Below are 18,238 nucleotides of genomic sequence, written 5' to 3'. Positions count from 1 at the left end.
TGGGAAACACGCTGGGGCGCTGGGACCTGAAGGCCACGGTCGGGGCCACGGCACAGCCTCCATGGCCAGAATGACCCCAAGGGCAAAAGGGGGCCATGTTACCATGGGGCCAGAGCCCACAGGGCAAGCCTTGGGGGTCGGGGCTCAGGAAGGCTCCGGTCAGCTCAGGCCTCTGCCTTCCAGCACCAGCTGGCAGCCGGCCTAGTCCCGGCGCCAGAGCTGCACCGCAGTGGCCCCGAGAATGGCTGTGAGGGTCAGCACCAAAAAGACGACTCCGGCCACCCAGACGCCATAGCTCTGTGCCCGCCACTGGGCGGGCACCTCGGCTGGGATCAAGCTGGTCAGGTTCAGCATGTAGCCGAGCGTCCAGCCGATGTCGGTGCCACCAGCCTGCGGGCCACACGGCCGGTCAGGCTGCGGGCGGCAGCCCGAAGCCCCAACCCCCTCTCGCCCTGAGCCGTCACCTGCTTGCGGAACTCGATGCCGCCCCAGGTCTCCTGGCTGAACCCGTAGCCCTCCAGCAGGAGCGTGAGGACGTACAGGCCGGAGGCACAGTAGTCGCACAGCCAGCGGCCCTGCCCGGGCGAGCTCGCCTCCACCTGGGGGCCCGGGAGGCCAGGAGCCCCGTGAGGCCTCACCTCCTGGGTCCCCACGGCTGGTCCCCCTCGGAGACGTGACCCTGAGTCTCCTGCCTGGAGCCCCCCAGCCCCCTGGCCACACTGCCTGGGACGGGGTCCCTGCTCGGTGGAGCCTGCAGCCCAGGGAGCTGGGACCCAGCTGGGGGGCGGGCGGCCCACATCCACCCACCAGCTTCCAGGGCCTCTGGCAGAACTCCCAGACGGTGGCGTTGGCCGTGGCCAGTGGCGGCCTGGAGGTGAGGTTCAGGAAGTGGAACGTGTGGTAGAAGTTGGAGAAGGCCTGGGGGAGGGGGGTGAATTGCCCGGGCAGGGCGCAAGGCAGGGGGGCCCAGGATGAGCCGGGTTCCGCCCCTCCCCACCCCACCCCACCTGGGGTCCCAGGCTCCCCAAGGGCCCCCTGGGGTTGGACCCTGGGGCCCCGAGGGGAAGCTGGGCCCCGAGGGCAGGCCGCGGGGGCTCACGTAGAACTGGCCCCGCACGGGGGGCTGGTAGACCCCGTCGAAGGCGCAGTCTCCTCGGCCGTCGCAGCTGGAGAAGTTGAAGAGACCCCGGATGGCGGCGACACAGGCCCCGGGGTTCCCCGTCCCCTCCACAGTGAGGTTCTGGCCGAGGTCTCGGGGGGCTGCGGCCTGGACGCAGGGCGACCCGTACAGGGCGGCCAGGGCCAGCGTGCCCCGGTAGCCGCTGTGGTAGCAGGGGTGACGCACCAGGAGGCCCGGGCTGCTCTGTGGGGAGGGTGGGGGCATCTCTGAGCACCCGCCTGGCAGGGTGCCCCGCCCCCCTCCCGCAGAGCAGCCCACCTGCACCAGCCCGGCCAGGAGCCGGTTCAGCATCTGGTCGCGCCCGAAGCAGAGGTAGCTGTGGGTGTAGACACTGTGTTCTGTGCCATAGAGGCGGAAGGTGGCCTGGGTGGTCTTGTCCAGGATGGGGCCTCCAGGCACAAAGGTGATCTGGGTGGAGGCGCCACCCATGTCCAGGGCGCCCACCAACGTCCCTTCCAGAGGCCGGATCCATTCTCCGGAGAAGGAGTACTGGCCACAGACAGGGGGCACTGAGTCCTGGGGCCGGCCATGATGACCCCCCCCGCCCCCCTCCCACTCTGGGGCCGTCTGTGGCACCTTCACCAGCAGGCCCAGGACGTAGTTGATGGTGACCCAACCTAAGGCCCCTTCATCCTGCCCAGCCAGGAGCTCAGCGCCCCAGAAGTCCACGGGAGACCGGCTCAGGACCCAGTTGACTGCTGCGAAGACGTCCTCCGCCTGAGAGCTGTTCTTCTGGCTGCACGGAGAGGACAGGGACGCTGGAGCTGGCAGGAGCCACCCCTCCTCCGTCCCGCCTGAGCAGGGACCACAGCTCTCACACTGCACCCCAGGGACGTGTGCGGGCCCATGCCAGCCCCCGCACCTGAGCAGCCTCATGCCAGCCGTGGCCCCCAGGAACATGGGCGTTTGCTGATGCTTGGCCTTTGGGATCAGTGCCAGCGCCTCCTCCAGGCAGCCCTGCAGGCTCTCGCCAGCCTGTGCAGGGTCGGAGGCGTAGGAAGAGATGCCAGGCCCTGAAACACAACACTACAGGACAAGGCTCCAGGCCCCGAAGGAAGCTGAGCTGTAAGGGCCTGTGGGAGGTTGAAAAGTAGCCCCCAAAGGTGCGTCCACATCCTCACCCTCGGAGCCTGCAAATGGGACCGTATTTGGAAAAAGGGTCTTTGCAGATGTCATTAAGTTAGGAATCTTAAGATGAGATCATCTGGATTTCCCAGGTGGGCCCTAAAACCAACGACTGGCATCCTTACAAGAGACAGAAGAGGGAGATTTGAGACACACAGGGGAGAGGCCACGTGAAGTCCGAGGGAGAGGTTGGAGGGATGCCACGTCTGGAGCCCCAGGAGCTGGAAGAGTTTGTTTTGGATCTCTGCAGGCTCAGGCGGGACAGATCCAGAGCCCTGGCCCAGCTCCCACTGACCAGCTGGGCCCCCTGGGGCAACTCACTGAACCTCTCTGAGCCCCTTTCCTTTAGGTTGATTTGCTACTGCCCAGCTCCAGCCTGTGCCACTTCCCAAACCTCCATCCAGCTGGAAAGCCCAGCCGGGCAGCGGCCGGCAGCTCCCAACACCCATCCACCGTTGATGGAACTGCCCACTGACCTTTCACCTGGCAGGCCAGGGCCTGGCTGACCACACCTGTGTCATTCTCCTTGTTTGCCAGCCACTGATACACAAAGAGTGATGTGTGGGAGGACCCAGCGTCAAACACGATCCCGAACTGGGAGTGACACCAGGGTCAGGAGGGCGTCGGGGCCGTGACGGCCCAGCCCAGCCTCCCCTGGGTGGGGTCTGGGGGCACACCTTGGTGTCTGCGGGCAGGAGGACGTTGGTGGCCTCCACCAGGAAGAGAATGAGCGTGGTGAGGCCTGAGACCGCTGCAGCCCCCAGCAGGGCTGTGAAGACCCGTTCCTTCCATGTCAGCCCCATGGGGGCGGGACTGGCACCTGTGGGGTGGGCAGCAGTGAGCACCCCGACTCTGCTGGCTGCAGGTGCCGCTGCCCTGGAGAGGCCCTCGGTCCTCCCCGGGGCTCAGACAGCCCATGCCGGCTGGGTCGATGGGCAGGACTAAAGACCACGCCGGAGAGCCGGGCTACGCATGGTGTCACGGCGTCACAGGGGCCGGCGGGGGCCGGGCACCGGGACGCCCTGTCTGGCGACAGGCTAGGCTGCAACACACAGCAATGAGGAGGTCCCGGAGACCCCCTTTCTAGTGCCACACCAGGGCCCAGCGGAGCTACCCGCGTGTGCTCTGGCAGCCCCACTCCCCGCACCCTCCCAGGACCCCAGCTCCCCTCCCGTCCCCCGCAGGATAAGGAGCCCCAGCTCCACAATGAACTCCGGGAACCCAGGGCCCCACCTCTCCCATCTACCTGGCTCCTCCCTGCAGCCCTCACCCCAGGCCTCTCCCAGGACAGTTTTCTAAGAGCCCTGAGGTCGGGCCTGAACCCGGTGGGGACAGGTGACCGACTGCCTGGGTGTCTAATCGTTGCCAAGCAGGTCAGCGGGGGCCCGGGAAGCATGGTTTCTCTACCGAAGGACCTGAAGGCCGAGGGGTTCTGAACAGATTCATCTGGTTTCTGTTTAAAAACCCAGCCTCGGGCTTCTCTGATCTGAAACTTTTCCCTTGGCCCCATGACGGTCCCTCGCAGCCGGCCCGGGCTGACCCAGGAAGGTGGTTTGCACGGGGCCGCGGCACCGGCTCAGTGGCTGGGGCCTCTGCAGGGCCCTCTCCAGCCCCCAAACGTCCCTGAGCAGGGCCCACGCACACGAGGTCAGCAGGGGCCTCGGCCAGCTGCCACCACCGTCCAAAGGAAATGGTCTGAGGTCTGCAGAGCTCTAAGGCTCATGGACTTTGTGCGGCATCAGTATCCCCGCGGGAATGCGGCTGTTCCCAGGGGGCGTCCGCCTCCCAGGGCGAATGCAGGGCCCTGGGCTCCAGGCGGCCCGTCTGCGTCCTGATCCCATTTTAAGGAGGGAAGAGCGAGGCTCAGAGAGGACAGGCGACCTGCTCGAGCCGCCGTCAGGCCGGACGGGACCCAGCCTGTGTCCCCAAACGCACCCTGGCCACAGGCCGCCTCACAGAGACAGGCAAGTTACAGGCAGGGCCAGGGACACCGGTACCCCACCTCACACCCCCTCCCGGGCGTGTAGCACCCTGAGCCCCCCGCCTGAGCCCCCAGTGGGCGGGCAGAGAGGCTGGGTAGACTCCACACAGAGCACGCCCCCAGGGCCGGTCGGCACCCCCAGACCAACACGGCCCCTCACCTGGGCTGGTGGGTGAACGGCCGCAGCGACGTGGAAACTGGCCCGGCTGTCGTCTCTCAGGCACCGGCCAGGTGCCGGCCCGCCTCTGCCCGCCGCCCGCCGCCAGTCACCGCTCCCCTGAGCCCGGGTCTGCTGTCAGGCAGGCGACAGCCGCTGCTGCCTGCCCCCACCTGGGGTCACCAGCCCCGCCCAGGGTGGTCGCTCCGGAGGCTGCTCAGACTTTGCCCTCCGACCCCGCCCTTCCCCAGAGGGAGGACGGTGCCCGCGCTCAGGCGAAGGGCAGGTCAGCGGAGTCAGGTGACTGGAAAGGGCCCAAGGCCGAGGGCTCGGCCAGAGCAAAGGCCCGGAGTCAGGGCCAGCTGTGGTCCCACGAGGAGGGCGAGAGTCAGCCCCAGTCGAGGGGTTTGGTGGTTTGCAGGCGTGCGGTGAAATTGCCCCTTTTTGTGCACACGGGTCTATTTGTGTGACCCCGGCCACCACAACCAGAACCGCCCAGCCCGGCCCCGCCCCCCCACCCCACTGGCTCTCCTCGCTGAGGTTTTGTCCTCGGGAGGGGGTCTCAGAGATGGATTGAGCCTGGCTTCTTCCCCCCAGCTTGAGGCCCGAGGCCCGGCGTCTCCCCCATGCCCACGCGGAGACCGGCTGCTCTGATGAACCGTTTGCTGAACCCCCGGTGCTGGAGGCATCGGGGTTCCCGCCCTCCGACTGTAAAAAGCTGCCGTGGACGTTCAGGCACGAGGCTTCGCTGGACCTGTGCTTTCGCTCCCACCCCGGAGACAGACTGCTGGGTTTAACTCGATGCAAAACTGCGCAGATGTTCTCTAGCGTGAGAGAGCCGGTCTCTCTGCGTCCTTTCCAGTGTCCGCGTCACAACTTTTCATTTCAGCCGGTCTGACCGATGCACAGTCCAGCCTCACTGTGGCTTCAGTTTGCACCAAGGGCTGAGGACGCTGAGCGTCTCCCCACGCGCTTTTTGCACACGTGTATCCTCTCTGGTCAAGTGTCACATCTTTTGGTTGGATCGTTTGACTTCTTCCTGCTGAGTTTGGAGAATTCTTTATATATTCTAGGTGCAGCCCCTTCTCCTGTATGAGGTTTGCAAATATTTTCTCTCAGTCCGTATCTTATCTGAACAGTGTATTTCACAGAGCAAATTTTAAAATTCTTGATGAAGTCAAATTTATCAGTGTTTTTTTGTGGATGGTTTTTTTGTGTTGTTACTAAGAACTTTTTGCCTAACCCCTGGTCATGAAGAATTCTTTCTCCTCAAGTCTCCTAGTTTCATGATGTAACTTGATCTATGACCCATTTTGAATTATTCTTTGTAAGTTGTGTGGCTCGGTCAAGTCCACCTCTTCTGCATGTGGACGGCCGAGGCACCGGCACCGGGTGTTGAAAAGACCATCCTTTCTAAAGAAGATGTGGTACATATATACAGTGGAATATGACTCAGCCATCAAAAAAGAAGGAAATAATGCCATTGGCAGCAACATGGATGGACCTAGAGATTATCATACTGAGCGAAGTAAGTCAGAAAGAGAAAGACACATACCGTATGATATCACTTACATGTGGAATCTAAAATATGATACAAACCAACCTATCTATGAAACAGAAACTGACTCACAGACATAGAGAACAGACTTGCGGTTGCCAAGGAGGAGGGGGAGTAGGGAAGTGAAGGAATGGGAGTTTGGGGTTAGCAGATGCAAACTATTATATACAGGATGGATAAACAACAAGGTCCTACTGCATAACACAAGGCACTATATTCAATATCCTGTGATAAACCATAATGGAAAAGAATATGAAAGAGAATATATATATGTGTGTGTGTGTGTGTGTGTGTGTGTGTGTATATATATATAAATAACTGAGTCACTTTGCTGTGCAGGAGAAATTAACACAACATTGTAAATCAACTATACTTCAATAAAATTTAAAAAAGAAAAGGACGGGGGCTTCCCTGGTGGCCCAGTGGTTAAGAATCTGCCTGCCAATGCAGGGGACACGGGTTCGAGCCCTGGTCCGGGAGGATCCCACATGCCTCGGAGCAACTAAGCCCGCGAGCCACAACTACTGAGCCCGCGTGCCACACTACTGAAGCCTGTGCGCCTAGAGCCCGTGCTCTACAACAAGAGAAGCCACTGCAATGAGAAGCCCGCGCACTGCAACGAAGAGTAGCCCCCGCTCGCCACAACTAGAGAAAAGCCTGTACGCAGCAATGAAGACCCAATGCAGCCAAAAAATTAATTAATTAATTAAATTTAAAAAAAAAGAAAGGACCATCCTTTCTCCGTGGACCCCTCTGCACCTCTGTATGACTGGCCATATTTGTGAGGGCCCATTTCTGGACATCCTATTGTGTCTCTCGTCCCCAATTCTGTCTTAATTATGCAGCCACATAGTAAGTCTTTTTTTTTTTTAAAGATGTGGGTATTTTAAAATAAATTTATTTATTTACATATTTCGTTTTGGCTGTGTTGGGTCTTCGTTGCTGTGCGCGGGCTTTCTCTAGTTGCGGCGAGCGGGGGCTACTCGTCATTGTGGTGCGCGGGCTTCTCATTGCGGTGGCTTCTCTTGTTGCCGAGCACGGGCTCTAGAGCGCAGGCTCAGTAGTTGTGGAGAACGACCTTAGTTGCTCTGTGGCATGTGGGCTCTTCCCGGACCAGGGCTCAAACCCGTGTCTCCTGCATTGGCAGGCGGATTCCTAACTACTGCACCGCCAGGGAAGTCCCCACATAGTAAACCTTAATATTGTGCAGTATGAGTCCTCCAACTTCAATCTTCTTTTTCAAAATTGTTTTAGCTATTCTAGTTCCTATGCCCTTCCATATACATTTTATAGTCAGCCCCTCTTTATGTACAAAAAAATTCTCCTGAAACTTTTATTGGCGTTATATAATCACTTTGTGGAGAATTGATATCTTTACAATTTTGAGTCTTCCAATCCATGAACACAATTTCTCTTCTCTCTAGTTAGTGTTTAGGTCTTAAAATTTTTTTCGTCAGCATTTTTCTAGTGTTCAGAACAATGATCCAGTACATGTTTTGTTAGATTTATATCTACGTATTTCATTTTTGCGGGGAGCTATCGTAAATGGTACTTTTAAAAATTCAGTTCTCAATTGTTCATTGGCGGTAAGTAGATGCAACTGGTCTTTGTGGTTGACCTTGTACCCACCACCGTGCGAAGCCCACCTATTAGCCCCAGGAGTTTGTGTAGATTCCCTGGAGTTTCTGACGCAGACAGTCGTGTGGTCTCTAAACACGACAGCGGCATCTCCTCCTCTCGTGTGTGCCTCTTCTTCCTCTTTCTCACCTACTGCCCTGGCCAAGACTCCCAGGTGCACGAAGTAGGGTGATGACCGCACACCCAAGCCTTGTTCCCAGCCTGAATTGTCGTCCCCCATGAAGCACGGTGTCTGTTAGTTGTTGGTGTTATGCAGATGCCCTTTGTCAGGGTGCGGAAGTTCCCTTCTAGTTTGCTAGAGTTTTCGTCACGAATGAGCGCTGTATTTCGTCACGTGCTTTGTCTTCATCCATTAATATGTTCATGTGATTTTTCTTCTTTGGACACTCAGTGTGGTGATATACACTGATTGATTTTCCTGAATACTGAACCAGCCATACATTCTCAGGATAAACTTCCCTTGGTTGTGGTGCATTGTTTTCTTTATATATCACTGGATTTTATTTGTTGACACAGTCAGGTCTCATTATTTGTGGATTTTGTATTTGCAATTTTGCCTACTAACCTCAGAAGTTTTTTGTAATCCCCAAATCAATACTTGCAGCGCTTCCGTGGTCATCTGTGGACATGAACAGAGCAGCAAAAAGTTTGAGTGACTTGATGTGCATGTCCTCAGCTGAGGTTGAACAAGGCGACACTGCCTTCTTGTTTCAGCTCTTGCTGTAAACAAGCGTCCTTTTCATGGTCTGTTTCGTGCCATGTTTTTTGTGCTTTTGTGCTTTCAGGAACCTGAGCCTCTATCTCCCCTGGGGAGCAGTGGTTCGGTGTTGGCTAACTTGGAGTTTGCAGTGACTTCATAGAACAGAACTACTTCAGAGAATAAGAATAATTGTATCTGTTGAGGGTTTTTGCAGCTATGTTCACAAGGGTTTGTTGTTTTCTTTTTAGTGCTGGTTTCAGTACTGGGGTGATGCTGGACTGGTAAACAAGTTGGGAAGTTGTCCTTCCCCTTTTATTTCCTGGAAGGGATTTGTAGACTTTGTATTTCTTCTTTAAATGTTTAGTATAATTTGCCAGTGAAACTATGAGACTTTCTTTTTCATAAGATATTTAACTATAGATTTAATTTCTTTAGTAGTGATAGGGCTATTCAAGCTATCTAGTTCATGCTGAGTGAGTTTTGGTAGCTTGTGGCTTTTGAGGACTCGGTCCATGTCACTCCAGCTATTGAATTTATGTCAACAGAATTATTCAGAGCATTCCTTTCCTATCCTTTTGTGATGTCTGTAGTGACAGACCTCTTTCGTTCCTGATACTGGTAATTTGTGTCTGCACTTTTTTTTTTTCCCAGTGTTGCTAGAGGTTTATCAATTTTATTGATCATTCCAAAGAATCAGCTTTTTCACAATTTTTTTTCTATTGTTTTTTGGTTTCCACATTCTTTTGATTTTTGCTCTTATATTTATTTCCCTTCTTCTGCATGACTTGGGTCTATATTGCTCATCATTTTCTAATTTCTTGAGATGGAAGCTTAGATTATTGACTTGAGACCTTTCTTCTTTTCTAATGTAAGCATTTGTACTATAAATTTCCCTCTAAGCACTGCTTTAGCTGCATCTCTCAATTTTCTTACATGCTGTATTTTAATTTCATTCAGTTCAAAATATTTTAAGTTTCCCTTAAGACTTCCTCTTTGATCCATGGATTATTTAGGGTTGTGGTGTTTAATTCCCAAGTGATTAAAGATTTTCCTGACATTTTTCTCTTATTGATTTCTACTCTAATTCTATTATAGTCAGAGGACATGCTTTGTATGTTTGTTTGTTTTTTTTTTTTTTATTATGTTTATTTTTGGCTGTGTTGGGTCTTCGTTTCTGTGTGAGGGCTTTCTCCAGTTGCGGCGAGCGGGGGCCACTCTTCATCGCGGTGCGCGGGCCTCTCACTACCGCGCCTCTCTTGTTGCGGAGCAGAGGCTCCAGACGCTCAGGCTCAGTAGTTGTGGCTCACGGGCCCAGTCGCTCCGCGGCATGTGGGATCTTCCCAGACCAGGGCTCGAACCCGTGTCCCCCGCATTGGCAGGCAGACTCTCAACCACTGCGCCACCAGGGAAGCCCTGTATGTTTTTGATTATCTTAAATTTGCTAAGGTTTGTTTTTTTAAATCAAGCTATGCTTTATTTTGGTGAATGTTCCATGTGCACTTGAGAAGAATATGCATTCTGTTGCTGTTGTGTGGAGTGTGCTGTAAATGTCATTATGTCCAGTTGGTTGATAGTATTGTTCACTTATTTTATATCCTTGCTGATCTTCTGTCTACTAGTTTTATCTATTACTGAGAGAGAAGTACTGCTGACTCCAACTGTAATTGTGGATTTGTCTATTTCTACTTCCAGTTGTCAATTTTTGCTTCAAAAATTTTTTTCTATTAAAGCTCTGTTTTCAGGTGCCTACCTTTAGAATTGCTATGGCTTCTTGAAGAATTGCCCCTTTTCTCAATACGTAATGTCCCTCTTTATCCCGGGTAATTCGCTTTGCTCTAAAGTTTACGTTGTGTGATATTAACAAAACCACTCACTCCTGTCTTCTTTTGATTAGTATTTGCATGGTATATCATCTTTCATCCTTTTACTTTAATCTACTTTATCATTATATTTGAAGTAAGTTTCTTGTAAACAGATTTAGATATTGTGATTTATAATGAGAAATATATATTTGGTCTTCATCTGTCTCTGGTTCTCAGTTCCCAAAACCCTTGCACTTTCCTAGGCTATGAGAGAAATCCGTTTACACCTAGTGTAATATGGATAATTTGAATTTGGTAAGTCAATTGGTATTTGGCAATTCAATTCAAAACGGTAATTTGAATTTAGGTCTAGCATTTTATTATTTTGGTGTTTTTTTTTTTCATTCCTCCTTTCCCCTTTCCTGCCTTCTTTTGTGTTATTTGAATATTTTTTTTTCATATGCCATTAAAATTTTTCTCTTATAATTTTGACTATATCTGTTTTGTATAAAATCTTACTGGTTTTTCTAGGGAATTCAAAATACATACATCACTTTTTACAGTCTGTTTGTAATCAGTATTTACCACTTCAGTTGGAGACCTCTTCACACCACGTTGGTCTCTTTTCCCCCGACCTTTCACATTATAGTTGTCTTATACATCACACTGACATTGAAATCCCCCCTAGACAATGCTGTAACTTTTGCTTTCATTGTCCAACATATTTTAAAGAACTTGAGAGGAGAATAGTCTATGATATGTATCACTTCTGTTGCTCTTCCTTAATCCTGGTGTTCCAAGTTTCCTTCTGGTATCATTTGATTTCTGTCTGAAGAATCTCCCTTAATTGTCCCATTAGAGCAGGTCTGCTGCCTACAGATTCTCTTAGTTTTCCTTCATCTGAGACTGTCTTTACTTCACCAGCACAGCTCAGCCAGTGAAAAGTCACCATACTTCCAACTCCCAGTTTCCTCCAATGGACTCTTTGTTTAGAACAGCCCCTCCCAACTCCTCCTTCTCCTCTATAAAAGAAAGTTCCTCTCCTTTGTTCTCCAAACTTACCTGTGGTACACCATAGATTGCGTACCTTGAATTGCAGTTCTATGCTGTTCTCAAATAAACCATTTTTGCTGGTAATATAACTGATGGTTTCATTGATTTAGGTCAACATTACTTGGTGTCAGAAGAGGGATCCAGAGAAGACCCCTGATAACTCCAAGGCAGTGAGCAAACAGGTGTGGACTTGCAGAGCCTACTGAGCTCACTACTTTCTTGCTGACCCAGGAGTTTGAGGGTAAGTTTTCTCCAGGATTCAAACCCCACTCTTTTTGTGTTTTGAAGCTCTCCAGGCTGTATTTGAGATCTGCTTTTTTGGGAAGACTTCATCCTTTCTTTAAAGGCTTTGTCCTTTCTGGGAGTACTTGTTTGGCACTTTGGCCTGTCTCTTGAAATAAGGCTGTTCCTACTGAAACTGCACTGCTAAGCCTTTGGTCCAATTCCTTTGGAACTGGGTTATTTCTATAGGAACTGTGCTGTTTAAAAATTTATTTCCTTTGCTCTAGAGAAAAACCTCTAAGAAAAGGGATCCCAGCAATCTAAATGTTTTGACAGTGCCCCCTCCACCCCCTTCAGCCAGTTTTATGTTTAAAAACTGTGGTCCTTCCTCAGGCACATTCCTTTTTTGTCTGTTTGTGGTTTTGGGGGGTTTTTTTTGGCCGTGCCATGTGTGGCTTGTGGGATTTTAGTTCCCTGACCAGGGATTGAACCCAGGCCCTTGGCAGTGAGAGCACAGAGTCCTAACCACTGGACTACCAGAGGATTCCATCTCATGCACATTTCTAATTAAATGGACCAACTTAACCCAAAGTAATTTATAACACTGATGGTCATTATGGGGAACTTTTAAATTTTCCAAGCTTTTCTTAAAGATGAATTGGACAGCCATGGCTCGACAAATTTTCAAAACTAAATGGGATTCCTATTTTGATTGGTATTTTGAGGCTTCTAAACATTATCAAGATTCTGAAATTGCCTCTTAGAAAAATAAAATTTTTAAATTAACTGAGGCAAACAAACAATTGAAGGAAAAATGGCTTCTGAGGACTCTCCGCCTGGCCCCCATCTCCTGTCTCTGGACAAAGCAGCCCCTGTGCTCAGCACCACCCCCCGCCCCCGTGCTATCTTCCTCTTTCCTTCTGCCCTCCGCTGTCTCATTCTAATTCTCTCACTGCGCTTCCCTAAACCTCTCCCAACTTCCTCCTCTGAACCTGTTAGAATCTGCCTCTGTATTTATTCTTTAAAATTTTATTTTATATTGGAGCATAGTTGATTAACAATGTTGTGTTAGTTTCAGGTGTACAGCAAAGTGATTCAGTTATACATATATATGTATCTATTCATTTTCAAATTCTTTTCCCATTTCAGTTATTACAGAACATTGAGCAGAGTTCCCTGTGCTATACAGTAGGTCCTCGCTGGTTATCTATTTTAAATATAGCAGTGTGTACATGTCAATCCCAAACTCCCAATCTATCCTTCTTCCCCGTCCTTCCCCCCGGTAACCATTAATTCAGGACCTGCCCCTTTAAACTTAAGTCTTCTGAGGATCCCAACAAACCCCAAGTTTATGTTCCCTAGACTAAGGCTAAATTGAGAGCCCTAAAAGAGTATCCTAAAGTCAGTGAGGAACCCCACAAGTTTGCTGAAGAATTTAACATCATTATCCAAACATACCAGCCTGGTTTCCCCAGATCTATATGCTTGTGGATGGGGGTCAAGCCAAACACTGGATGAAACTTGCCTGATGGGAACATCCTGAAAGGGATTTAGAGAAACAACCCCTAACTTTCGGCAAGAGGCGAGCACACCTGCTGGAGGATCCCGCCAAGCAATCATAGTAGCCTGTCCTCAGCCTGTTGTTGGGAACAAGATTCAGGCTTGCGCACAAAAATCGGATGAACTGCTCATGACTATTACAGTCAACTTCAGATAGTTTAAAAAAAAAAAAAATTCTGGCCTTCCTTCAGATGTTGAGTCCATTAGGGTAGCCTTTAACTCTGTTTATTAATGGGCTGAATGAAGATCTTTCCTTTTAGTTAAAAGGAGCAGGATGGAATGGGAAACTATGTCCACTCCGTATTTAGTTAATCTGGCAGATCAGCTCACTCACACCCTAGATGAGTCACTTAAAAGATTAATTTCAAAAAAAAAAAAAAGATTAATTTCAACTCCAGCAAATGAAGGTCCCTAAACAAAACCCAAACCCTCTTAGTTCCTGCTATTATCGCAAAAAGCCAGGACTTTGGGAAAAAGACTGTCACAAGTGTAAGTGCTTCAAGTGCCTTCAGCCCTCTAACCAGCCTTTCCAACGCCCTCCTCACCCCCAACGATGGGGCTCCAAGGAACCACAGGGGTTCTTCCCAACCCTCCCTCTTCATCAGCTCAGAAAAACAACTCTCCAGATTGGGAATGAATCTCTTTTGGCACCAGAGCCACACTCTCAGTTCAACTGCGGTAAAGCAGCCCCTGCCTCGGAGCATGAAAGTGATCCAAATAGTGGGGGTCTCTGAGGAACCTCAACAGGGTCCTGTCTCTGAACCTGTTCCTTTTCGTTTAGGCCCCTGAGAGATACCCACACTTCCCTCCTTAGTCTCTCCGCCCCTATTCATTTATTAAGCTGAGACGGCTCAGAAAATATCATGCTGGAATTTCTTCCTCCCGAAAGGGGAAATAATTCTAGAATTTCACAGTAACAGTCAAAATAGCCAACCAGGAGAATTAAGTGACCCTTCACTGTCTTTGCTTTGCTTTGTCTCTGATGGTCCTGGAGCTGATTCGGGAGACGCTGATCATTTGTCCCTACTGAGTCAGCTACCATCCTCCTTATGGGCAAAATCTCCAACTGATATTGGCAAAATCCACAGTGCTCTTCCCGTCAAGACTCAAATAGGTCCCTCGAAACCTCTCCCCAGAACTAATCAATACCCTATGAGTAAAGAAGCCCTTCAAGGTATAAAGCCCATAAGAGGATTCCAAGGCTCAGGGCCTCACCACCCCTTGCGCTAGTCTCTGTACTACTATTAAATATAACCTGTGAGAAAGCCCAATGGCTGAGGATGGAGGTCTGTCCAGGACCTGCAGGCAATAGTCAACGTTGCTGCCCCTCGACACCCTGTCGTTCTTAACCCCCATACTCTACTAGCATCCATTCCTACTGAAAGCAAAAATTTCACCATAAGTGATCTATGCAGTGCATGCTTCAGCATTCCAGCTGATAAAGCCAGTCAGTACCTTTTTGCCTTCACCTGGGAAGGATAACAATATACCTGGACAGTAATGCCCCAGATTTTACAAAAATCCCTCTTACTTTCCACAAATCTTGAAAGCTGACTTGGATGACAAAGTTTTTTGCAGGCTTGACTTTGCTACAATATACAGTTGACCTTTGAACAACATGGGTTAGAACTGAGCAGGTCCATTTATACACATTTTTTTCCAATAAATACTACAGTACTGCTGTACTGTGCAACTTGCAGTTGGTTGAATCCATGGATACAGAAACGCAGATGCAGAGGGCTGACTGTAAAGTTACGTGTGGATTTTCAACTGTACAGGGGTGGATGCCCCAAACCCCCGTGTTTTTCAAGGGCCAATTACACAGATGATAAGCTGCTCTGCTCGCTTCCTCAAACCTCTTCACAGGAAGACAGCATCCACCTGTTAAAACTTTTGACCTTAAAGGGACATAAAGTCTCCAATGAAAAATTGAGTTGCTCAAACTCAGGATCGATATTTAGGGCACATGATCTCAGAACAAGGGTGACACTTGGATTTGTGTACTCTTTGTGGCATCCTGAATGTCCCCAAATCTAAAACTAATCCCCAATTATGAGGTTTTTCTTGGGTTAGCTGGCTACAGTCGAAATTGGATTCCAAATTTCTCCCTTATGGCCCAGCCCCTATATGCTCTTTTTTTTTTTTTTTTTTTTTTGGTTGCACTGGGTCTTAGTTGTGGCAGGCGGACTCCTTAGTTGTGGCATGTGAACTCTTACTTGTGGCATGAATGTGGGATCTAGTTCCCTGACCAGGGATCAAACCCGGACCCCCTGCATTGGGAGCATGGAGTCTTATCCACTGCACCACCAGGGAAGTCCCTATATGCTCCATTAAAAAAGATCAAAACTGACCCTATTATTTGGGAAGATCAAGATGCCACAGTCTTTGAGACCTTGAAGAAAAGCTTAACAAGACCACCTGCCCTTGACGTCCTAATTATCAGCTTCCCTTTTCCCTCTTTGTATGTGAGAAGGAAGGGAACGCCCTTGGAGTACTTGCCCCAAAACACGGGGACTGTCATTGACCCATTGAGTACTACAGCCGACAGCTGGACTTGTGGCGCAGGGATACCCCCTTGTCTCAGAGCCACTCCTGCCGCTGCCCTTCCAGTCAAGGCCACCAGAGGAAGAGTTTTCACCATCTTTGCACCCCACGCGGCAGAAGCCCTCCCAAATTCTCACACACTCAACGCTTTCCAGTTAGTCACGCCACCTCCCAGGAAATCCTGCTGACAGGTCCTCACACAGCTCTCCCCGTTGTAGCAACCTCGCCACTGCTGTTCTGCTGTCTCCCTCTCTGACAACCTCATGACTGCCTCACACTGACGATCACCTGCTGATGTCCCACGACATTTTACAGGGGGCTCCTCTAACCAGGGCAGATTTCCCGTGGTTTACTGACGCTTCCTGTTGAAGATGACAATGGTAAACACTGTGCTGGGTGTGCTGTTACATCCCCCGCTGAAGTCACCAAGGCAGCACCTTTACTTTTTGGCTACTTTGGCCCAACAGGCTGAACTATATGCTCTCACTCGGCTTGTACTTCAGCCAAGGGCAAAACCACCATATTTACACCGTCAGTATGTCTTTGGGGCAGCCCAAGACCTTGGGATGCTGATGGAAACAACTAGGTTCCTTACCTCTAATGGGGAAAAGATTAAAAATGGCTCCTATGTCCAAATCTAACAGATACCATACTCTCCCAGCCGCCTTGACGATTATTAAGATCCCTGGGCATTCCAGACTCGACTCCCTAGAGGCTAAAGGAAACCACCTCCCAGACATTTCCTCCAAAATCACTGCTCTCAAAGGAACCAATGGCCAAACTTCTGTCACGGTCCAAAGACATCCTCCCCAAGATGACAATCTGGAAAAATTGACTAGAAATGCATAACAATTGGCCCCAGAAAAGGAAAAACAATATTGGAAAGCTAGTGACTGTTTTTTTGTTCGTTTGTTTTTTTAAATTAATTAATTTATTTATTTTTGGCGCTTGTTGGGTCTTCGTTCCTGTGCGAGGGCTTTCTCTAGTTGCGGCAAGTGGGGGCCACTCTTCATCGCGGTGCGCGGGCCTTTCACTGTCGCAGCCTCTCTTGTTGCGGAGCATAGGCTCCAGACACGCAGGCTCAGTAGTTGTGGCTCACGGGGCCTAGTTGCTCTGCGGCATGTGGGATCTTCCCAGACCAGGGCTCGAACCCGTGTCCCCTGCATTGGCAGGCAGATTCTCAACCACTGCGCCACCAAGGAAGCCCCCAGAAAACTAGTGACTGTTGGTTCGATAAAAAGAACTCTAGCTTGGGCCAAATAACAATCCAGCCTCCACCAGAAATTCTAAGGTTCTCACTCCTCACCATTGGACATGCATTAAACCACAGGTCCACTGACAAAATGAGAGCCTTCATGAACCAACATTGGTGGGGAAACATTCATAAGGCTGCAGAAAGTGTCCACCTGGCTCGTCCCACCTGTCTCACCTGTCCAAATACAATCCAGGCAGGGACTTCCCTGGCGGTCTGGTGGTTAGGACTCCGCGTTTCCAATGCAGGGGGCGCGGGTTCGATTCCTGGTTGGGGAGCTAAGATCCCATGTGCCACACGGTGGGGCCAAAAACACCTCCACGAGAAACAAAGCACGATCCAGGGAAACCCGTTCGCACTGCTCCCTGACACTGAACTGCCTCACGGACCGCTGGAGGTTCGGCAGATGGATTTCATACAGCTTCCCCACCTCACGGTACAAACATGTTTCGTCATGAGCTGTATGTTTTCTCACTGGACCAAAGTTTTTCCCTGTAGACAGGCCTCTGCTTCTTCCAAGGCTGACATGTTGTTAGAAAAGATTATCCTTCCCTGGGTAATCCCTAATCCCCTTCCCTGGGTAGTACTTCACAGTGACCGGGGAACCCATTTTACTGGTCCGGTACTGTGACTAGTCTGTACTGTTTGGCCGGTTTTACACTCTCACTGTCTTACCATTCCCAACCCACAGGGTTACTCGAATGCACTAATGGCACTATTAAAACCCGACTGGCAAAACTTACAGAGACTCTCCAACTACCATGGCCAAAAGCATTGCTGTTTATCCTTCTAAATCTCAGACCACTCCCTTTGGAACTCATAAACTCTCACCCTTGAGACAGTCACCAGACCTCAGATGCACCTGAGACCTGCCTCTTTTGGTCCACTGCTGATAAAGGGAGATATACTTCAATATTATAGAGGCCTGATTGCTTCTGTTGAAAATAATCATGCTCTGGAAGAGCGACCTTTTCACAGCACGCTCCCGGGAGATGAAGAGCTTAACCATCACACCTGCAACCCAGAGACTTTGTTGGAAAAGACCCCTGAGTAAGGACCCCTCCACCCTCACTGGAAAGGCCCGAATCAGGCACTGCTAACCCACGCTTGGGCTGTCAAACTCCAAGGAATAGACCCCTGGATTCAGGTGACTCATGCCTGAATGAAGCTGCACGCCGACTGGGGACCTGAAAGTAAAGATTTCCCCGAATTGAAGAAGACAACATCTGACCAGATGTCAGAACCAGGCCTGTTAGGTTTCAAATTCACACAAGTCTCTCTCTTTCATCTGGACTATTAAGTGACTCCGGATTCTTATCCAAATTCATGGTCTAAATTTGTAACCTACAGGCTGTATTATTGACAAACATTTAGTTTCAGATGAATAAGTCTTTGATAAACCAACATTGTCAATCTATACTTCAATTTTCATAAATAAATAAAATAAAAAGTCCTTGAAGTTTTGC

The 18,238-nt window shown here is 50.2% G+C and overlaps 1 protein-coding gene across 1 annotated transcript; it reads right to left on the bottom strand.

Moving 5' to 3' along the window:
• Nucleotides 1–194: 194 nt before the first annotated feature.
• On the bottom strand, nt 195–3,108 carry ENTPD8 (ectonucleoside triphosphate diphosphohydrolase 8). Its single transcript, XM_068552491.1, has 9 exons — nt 2,983–3,108; nt 2,782–2,899; nt 2,043–2,193; nt 1,757–1,916; nt 1,439–1,669; nt 1,100–1,363; nt 808–918; nt 465–599; nt 195–390 (listed from the first exon to the last, which is right to left on the bottom strand). The coding sequence occupies exons 1-9, from the start codon at nt 3,106–3,108 to the stop codon at nt 202–204; spliced, it is 1,485 nt and encodes a 494-aa protein (XP_068408592.1). The 3' UTR covers nt 195–201.
• Between the last annotated feature and the right edge of the window lie 15,130 nt (nt 3,109–18,238).

The sequence above is a fragment of the Eschrichtius robustus genome, chromosome 10, assembly GCF_028021215.1.
Source record: "Eschrichtius robustus isolate mEscRob2 chromosome 10, mEscRob2.pri, whole genome shotgun sequence".
Taxonomy (NCBI): Eukaryota; Metazoa; Chordata; class Mammalia; order Artiodactyla; family Eschrichtiidae; genus Eschrichtius; species Eschrichtius robustus.
The sequence above is the reverse complement of the archived record's forward strand: the minus strand, read 5'-3'. Positions and strand labels throughout refer to the sequence as shown.

Bases quoted from the DNA above. Each gene is read 5' to 3' on its own strand.
- ENTPD8 (XM_068552491.1), bottom strand. From the start codon at position 3,108: ATGGGGCTGACATGGAAGGAACGGGTCTTCACAGCCCTGCTGGGGGCT. The intron at 2,900-2,982 runs GTGTGCCCCCAG...TGTCACTCCCAG, and splicing joins TCCTGCCCGCAGACACCAAG to TTCGGGATCGTGTTTGACGC. The intron at 2,194-2,781 runs GTCAGTGGGCAG...GTTGTGTTTCAG, and splicing joins CCTGGCCTGCCAGGTGAAAG to GGCCTGGCATCTCTTCCTAC.